This window comes from Gracilinanus agilis, chromosome 2 (assembly GCF_016433145.1).
Source record: "Gracilinanus agilis isolate LMUSP501 chromosome 2, AgileGrace, whole genome shotgun sequence".
Taxonomy (NCBI): domain Eukaryota; kingdom Metazoa; phylum Chordata; class Mammalia; order Didelphimorphia; family Didelphidae; genus Gracilinanus; species Gracilinanus agilis.
In genome coordinates, this window is record NC_058131.1 from 44,631,920 (window position 1) to 44,639,901 (window position 7,982).

General features: G+C 36.9%; 1 protein-coding gene across 1 annotated transcript in view; it reads right to left on the reverse strand.

The window, feature by feature from the left end:
* The window catches only part of PKD1L3 (polycystin 1 like 3, transient receptor potential channel interacting), a 62,046-nt gene that overhangs the window by 34,415 nt on the left and 19,649 nt on the right, over nucleotides 1-7,982 (reverse strand). The window contains exons 6-8 of the mRNA XM_044659372.1: nucleotides 7,132-7,260; nucleotides 6,392-6,623; nucleotides 230-423 (exon numbers count right to left, since the gene is read on the reverse strand). Of these exons, the coding sequence (XP_044515307.1) occupies nucleotides 230-423; nucleotides 6,392-6,623; nucleotides 7,132-7,260 (555 nt within the window). The remainder of the gene's footprint in view (nucleotides 1-229; nucleotides 424-6,391; nucleotides 6,624-7,131; nucleotides 7,261-7,982) is intronic.

The following is a 7,982-nucleotide window of genomic DNA, read 5'->3' on the forward strand; positions in this document are numbered from 1 at the left end:
TGACTATTAAAAAGTTTTAAAAAAAAAGAAAGAAACAGAAAGTAGTGACATGCTTCTACTTATTCTTCATCCAGTCTCCACCAAACTCATCTCAATCCTACCCTTCTTCCTTCTGTCTGGCCCCAGGGTTTTTCTTTCCTCTGGACTGTCTGTAATGAGATATCAGCTATACTGGATTTATAAGCAGTCCTGATTTCCCCAAAGGAAGGAATAAATCTCTGCTTCTTACTTGGCAGCCATCACTCTTCCATGTCTTATTGTGGTGGTCCCAGAAGTAACACTGAGTGGTAGCCGTGGTGACTGAGAATCCCAGGGGTGTCGCCTTTGGGTCCGTCTCGCTTCTGTTCACCACAGCTGTTATATAGTAGGTACCTGCTCCATGTTGCAGGCTTTCTGGAGAAAGCACCCATGTGTACATCTCATCTTAGAACAGAGAACAGTATTTGGTTACTTCTTTTAAAATTATTATTATTACTTTATCATTTTATTCAAAGACATTTTATTTTCCCAATGACATGGAATAATAATTTTCAATATAAATTTTCTGAAATTGTAATTCACATTGCCTCTTTCCCTCCCTTCATTCCCTTCTCTTTGATGGAGATGGTAAGCAATTTGATCTGGATTATACAGGTATTATCATGCAAATCATACTTCCATATTGATTATTGTTGTAAGAGAATACTTATATAAAACTATAACTCCAAATAAAAACCATAAATAAACTAATGTGAAAGGTAGTGTGCTTTAATCTGGATTCTGACCCCCAAGAGTTCTTTCTGTGGAGGTGGAGAGCATTCTTTGTCCTAAATCCTTTAGAATTGTCCCAGATCATTGTATTGCTGAGAGTAGCTAAGTCTATCACAATTGATTGTGGAACACTATTGCTGTTACTGTGTACAGTGTTCTCCTGGTTCTGCTTATCTTGCTGTGCATCAGATCACGTAGATTAGTAATTTCCAAAGTGGGCACCACCGCCCCCTGGTGGGTGCTGCAGCGATCCAGGGGAAGTGGTGATGGCCACAGATGCATTTATCTTTTCTATTAATTGCTATTAAAATTAAAAAAAAATTAATTTCCAGGGGGCTAAGTAATATTTTTTCTGGAAAGGGGGCGGTAGGCCAAAAAAGTTTGGGAACCACTGATGTAGATCTTTCCAGATTTTTTTTGAAATCATCCTGCTTATCATTTCTTATAGGACAATAGCATCCCATCATCAACATGTACCACAATTTGTTCAGCCATTCCCCAATCGGACATCCCCTCAATTTCCAATTCTTTTCTACCCCAAAAAGAGTTGCTATAAACATTTTTGTACAAGTAGGTCCTTTCCCATTTTTTAATGATCTCTTTGGTGTACAGACTCAATAGTGGTATATCAGGATCAAAGGGTAGGCACAGTTTTATAGCCCTTTGGGAAAAGTTTATTTAATTATTTCTTAAGAAATGAATTGAGAGCACAATTACCTCAGGGGCACAGAATGAATTAATATTAGAACCAAGAAAAGAGAAATAACAGATGAATAGGTTGGACCGAATCCTAAAAGCCCTCTAAATCAACCTCCACAACTGTGGTATTATCCAAAGTCACACAGTTAGCAAATGGCATAACTGGGATTCAAACATGACCATTTAACTTCCAAATGTAGGACTCTTACTATAGATGCCGACTCTCCTTCCATGTCTACCAGTTTATGATTTCCTTAGTTCTCTTCTATGTTGGTTTGTTTGTTTTGAGACCAGGTCTCCCTCTCTTGCCCACACTTGGGAGTGTAGCAGCTAATTACAGGAGAGAAGGATAAATTTGGGTTCAAAACATCAGCTCCATAAGAACAAGATAAGGGAGGTATGGTTAGCCAGAAGTTCATCTGAAAAAATATTGGGGTTGGAGGACAATGTTGTTCAGAATGAGTCTACCGGGGGAATTCTAAAGAAGGTGAAAGAGAGAGAATCTGGGACCATTTCTCCTCCCACCCCAAATAATTCAGGCAAAGAACCTCCAAATGCAGAAAATCTGATGATTCTAGAAAAGGAAAAATGAAAGAGCCTGCAACAAAGTAAGTCTTACAGAAAAAATAACAAGACCAGCTCATCAACCTGTTATTCTTGGTTCTCCTGTGGTCTTCCCACCCCTGACCTCCCTGCTCCCATAGCCTGGGGACGGATTGGGGTAGCCCTGAAAACCCTCACAACTGCTCTAATTGTAAGCACTGACTTTTGTAGGTGACCCTTTGTCAGTGTCCTAAGGGGAAGACTGTTCCCAGGGCAGGTTGCAGTTTATGAATCAAACCAACTTTAGACCTGCAAAAATTCAAGCTTGCTACACAAAAGATTCCAGAGAATTTCCCTTTGGATGAGATCTGGAATTATCTAGGTTGAGTTAACTCCCTCCAAGAGGAAGAGCCTATTCAACCTGTTTTGTCTGGTATATATTCTTATATATATTCTTTCTCCGATTTCTTTTTTAACCACTGAGTTGGATGGGGCAGTGAGGTGGCACAGTAGGTAGAGTGCTGGGCCTGGAGTCAGGAAGACTTAAGTTCAAATTCAGCTTCAGACATTTACTAGCCGTGTGATCCTGGGCAAGTCACTTAATCCCGCTTGCCTCAGTTTCTCCATCTATAAAATGAGCTGGAGAAGGAAATGACAAACTAATCCAGTGTCTTTGCTGAGAAAACCTCAAATGGGGTCATGAAGCTGAAACTACTAAACAACAACAACAAAAACAAATTTGATTTGGATAAATGGATTTATTTGCTGTTTGTTAGGTGTATTCATTGTGGAATTGACATTTGGCAGAAAGAGTCAAGCCTTGGATATAGAGCTTGAGGTCCTTTTTCCTTATTAAAGAACAGTGATCAAGAGCTGTAACATGAACCTAAATATTGTTTCTTCTAGACAATATTTAAAGGAGTATACATGTATATATATATACATATGTATGCATATATGTATGTATATCTATTGATATCTAGATATCATTTGTCCATCTATCATCCATCTACCCATCCATCTAATCTATGCATCTAATTATCTATCTATCTATCCATCTATCTATCTATCTATCTATCTATCTATCTATCTATCTATCTATCATCTATCCATCCATCCATCCATCCATCCATCCATCTATCTATCCCCTGTGTCTGAGGAGAACAGAATGGCTAGACTCTGACTCCAGCTTCCTGTTTCCCCTCCTGGCAGGAATCAAAATCTCCCTTGAGAAGAATAGGGGGAGGAGATGCCAGAGATACCTATTCTTGACTCCCTTTGAGCTTATCTAGACAAATCCATGGGGACATATCTAACCTATATGGGCAAAAAAAAAATCTCACACCATTGCACTTTGCATTTAGGAAGAGAAAGTCATTGTAGTGTCATGAGCTCCTTGGGAAAATGACCAGGGAAGGACCTGACTAAACAGCTCCTCCAAGTCAGAAGATGACAGTGCAGTCTATCTAGCTCCCCCATGCCACCTCCTACTTACTTTAAAAAAGAAAAAAATTTTTATATATATTTGAGAGACTTTCCGGGACATTCAAGGAAAGCTATAAAGGTCTAATATGAATAATTAAGATATAAGTGGATGGCAAATGAGACAAACAGAGAGATTCAGGTAATGACTGATAAGGACTCAAGAAGGAAGGCATTTGAGAGATGTTCAGTTTTCCCACTATTGAATGAGATAATATTTGTAAAGCACTTAGCACAGTTTTTGGCACACAGTAGGTACTTAAGAAATGTTTATTCCATTCCATTCCTTCTTCTGGATGACATTTCCCAGCTTGTGGTTGGTAAGAATAGAAAATGAGAAGTAGATTGCAGAGGGAAGAGTGAAGATAGGTAGAATGAGCAGAACAGGAAAATGACCATCTTGTGAAGCAACTTCCCAAAGAACACAAGACAAGAGTTTTGTAATGAATTCCAATAGGTTGAGGCCAAGGCACTTCAGAAGACCACCTCCTGCAAAAAGTCAAAGTCATGTATTTTTACTAATTTCCACTAGGATGAGAAAGCCGTGGAAAACCCAGGGGAGTAAGTAAGACTTGGAGAAGTTTGAAGCAGGAATCATAGGTTCAAAGGGAGTCTGTCAGGACATCAAAAAAGGAGTAAGAGGTAAAAGGAAAAGTTTGGGACCTCTGACTAGTCTCATAGGTTATTTCCCATTGTACTTGCTGTTTCCAGTGGGAGTATTTTATAGAGCATATTACAAGTAAAAAAAGTAAAGGGGCATAGAATGAAAATAATACTTACTGGAAAGGGACATTGAAAATTAATGAATATGGAATATGAGAGATAGGGAGTATGTATGTATAGGAAAAGCAGGGATGATTTTTATGAGTTTCACAAAGGAAGAGGTAAAGATGGGGATTGGACCTGTGATTTCATTAGTATAAAATACCAAGTGAAGAAAATCTCTCCACCAATAATACAGGTTGATGCCTTCTCTTCAACTTATCATTTTTGAGAGTTTCCTAGAGCACTAAGAGAGTCAGAGTCACACAACTAGTAGATGTCAAAGGAAGGCCTTGTACTTAAGACTTCATGGCTTCCAAGACTGGTGAAGTTGATGAGTATCTACAAAAAAAAAAATCTAAACCAACAAAACAAGAAATAGTAACACTAAACAATCCAAATTCTGAAATTGAAATTGAGCAAATCACAAATTAACTAAAAAGGAGATTTAAATACATGAATTACATTACATATTTAAGAAGTAATTAACAACTATGAAACAACAAAATCCTAAAAAATGGAGACAAGAGGCACTCTACCAATACCCTTTTATGGGGCAAATAAACAGTCCTCAAACTCAAACCAGTGAGAGACAAGGCAAGGAAAGGGAAATAAAGATCAATTAGTGGCCCAGTGGATATAACATTGGCCCTAGAGTCAAGAAGACTTGAATTCAGATCTGGTGGGCAAGTCATTTAATCTTAGTTTCCTCCTCTAGAAAATGGAGATAATTCCAAAGAGGTAATAAAAGAGGAGAAAGGATCAATTGGTACAAAATATTTATAGCAGTTCTTTTTGTAGTGGCAAAGATTTGGAAACTATAGGGATGTCCATCAATTGAGGAATGGCTGAACAATTTCTGGTACGTGTTGGTGATGGAATACTATTGTGCTGTAGGAAATGATAAGCAAAATGATTTCAGAAAAAGTTGGAAAGATCTGCGGGAACTGATGCAGAGCGAAATAAGCAGAACTGGGAGAACATTATGCAATAATAATAAGGACGATGATTATCTGTGAAAACTTGGCTACTCTCAGCAATGCAATGATCTGGGACAATCCTGAAAGACTATAATGGGGAAGGCTATCCACACATCAGAGAAAGAACTGTTGGAAACATCTTTCACATGAGTGTATTTATGGTTTTATTTTGGGGTTTTGGTTATATATTAGTTTGCTCTTACAACAATGACCAATATGGCAGTGTCTTTTGCATGACAATAAAAATTAAATTAAAAAAAAAGAAAATGGGGATAATAATAGCATCTATCTTCCAGGGTTTATGTGGAGATCGAAATGAAATAATAATTGTAAAGTGCATGGCACATAGTAAACAAACACTTTATAAATGTTAGTTATTATTAATGAATATTGTTGCAGCAAATAAGTCCTTGACAGGAAACTGTATCAATATATTTTTCAAAATTTCACTACATACAATTTGGATTCATACTAGGGATAGAAGACTGGTTCAACATTAGGAAAACAGTGGACACAATAACAGAAACAACAAAATTAACAAAAACTCATGCTTATTTCAAAAAAATGCAGAAAAAGCCTTTGAGCACTCATTTATTTTAAAACCCGCCAAAACATATCCACAAGGCAGAGTTTTTCTTTAATATTCTCAAAAGCACTTATATTAAACCAATAGCAAACAGTGTTTGCAAAGCAGTCTTTTCTCTCTACTATCATTAGATATAATTCTAGAAGTGCTTGTTATAGCAGCAAGACAGAATAAAATGATGAATTTGGGCAAAGAGGATTGTCTATGAATGCAGAGGACCTGATGGTTAAGTTAAAAAACCCTTATGAATTTGCAAGAAATTAAGTGAGATGATTAATAACTTTAGTATGGTAACAGGATGCAACAAAAATCCATAAGAATCATTAATGTTTTTACAAGTATTAGTAAAAAGCAGGAAGAAAATAAAGTAAAAATGATTCCATTAAAAATAAATAGAAAATTAAACTGCTGGGGAAACTGGAAAAAGGTATGTTATAGATCAGCATCTCATACCATATATTAAGATAAAACCAAAATGGATATGTTGATTTAGACATAAAGGGTGCTATCATTAGCAAATTAGGGGAGCATAGAATAGTTTATCTGCCAAATCAATGGAAAATCTATAATATTACTGATTAGATTTTACCTTTCTCCTGCAGCTGGTCCTTTGGGAGTGTGATGTTCAAATAAAAATGAGTGATATTAGGTTGATACTGGAAGCCAAGGTAGAGTGTGATGGAAAGAGGATTTTCAGGCTCTACTGAGACTACCAGAGATTCCTCTAGGGAAGTGATGTTTATTATGATCTCAAAGCAGTTTGTACTCATGTTGAAGCTGGTAGGATAGTTTTCTATGCTGCTATCTCTCCAAAGTATGACCTAGAATAAGAAAAGATTTGTTGTCCTTAGAATTTGAGGCTGTTCATCAATGTCCTAGAGACAGTTTCAATCGAATTTATAAAGGTAATAATCTTTGCTTCTCTCCTCTCTTCATTATTTATTGGAGATCAGTGTTATAGGACTCAAGACCTAAGGAGTAAGTGCCCTATTATCTAGTAAAACATCCCAGATTAAATACTATATCATTGATTGTCTACATAGATCTGTTTAGTACCATAAACCATGAATTTAAAAAAAAAATCCGACAACCTGATTTTTACAGCAAGGAATAGGATTAGGGACTAGTACTATGATGAACTTCAAGTCCTGAGGTTCATATTTTCTCCTCCAGGTCTAAGCTACCTCATGTTTTTGTTAAAGCCTCCAGAGTAAGAACGTAAATAACAAGATAAAATGACTGATATTCAATTAAAATGATTTCTTCCCCCTGTGGCTAAGTCCTCTGATCCTGTCTATTATTGCATAGGATCTATCACTCAATATCTACCTCTGCTTCTTCTAAGAGATCTTGAACTTGGAGAGATTTATGATTAGCAGTGAGAAGGACGTTCGCAATACTTCCAACAATATCCCGTTGATCAAAATTCTTGAAGGGATTAAAAGCTAGTCCAGTAACCTAAAGACAAAGAGGCCATTGTTACAACCTCAGCAAAGGGCATAAAGTGTCAGATATCAGACATTAGAAGTTAGAGTAAATGTTGAAGGGATTTATGTTAATATCTTCTGAAATTAAGTACAAACATCTGTCTTATTTTCCCACAGAAAGGAATGAAAATGAAAATTAATAAAAGATGAGTCACACTGTTGTGACTCCCATAATCTTGCTTTTATGTCTGACCACACACCTGGAGACTTGCCTTTTTGCTGAGCAGTAAACACGAGTGCTCTTTAGGGTAAGGGCAAGTGATGTGACTAAAGTTAATTAGGAGACCCCAGAAATAAATGCTATCAGAAAGGACCAAGTGCCGTGTCAATCATTATTCAGATTTTCTCAACTTTAAATAGAAATGATACAGCCCTAATTAGGTAGCTTTGCATCTAGGCTAGGGTAAATTCAGTGGAGGAAAGCAATGGCCCTGGACCTCTGAAACCCAGAAATTTTAGGAAAAAAACTTGGAATATCGAAGGCAGAAGGTATGGTGGTAGAAGATAGGCTTAGAAGAGAGATAAAACTGCAAAGAAATGCTGGATCGATCTTGGGCATAATCCCATTTACTCTACCCTGATTATAGCTCTGATAGAGGTTTTAAGAGGGAAACATGTTGAAATCATTCAAATAATGACAAAGAATACAGTGAGAGAGAGAGAGAGAGAGAGAGAGAGAGAGAGAGAGAGAGA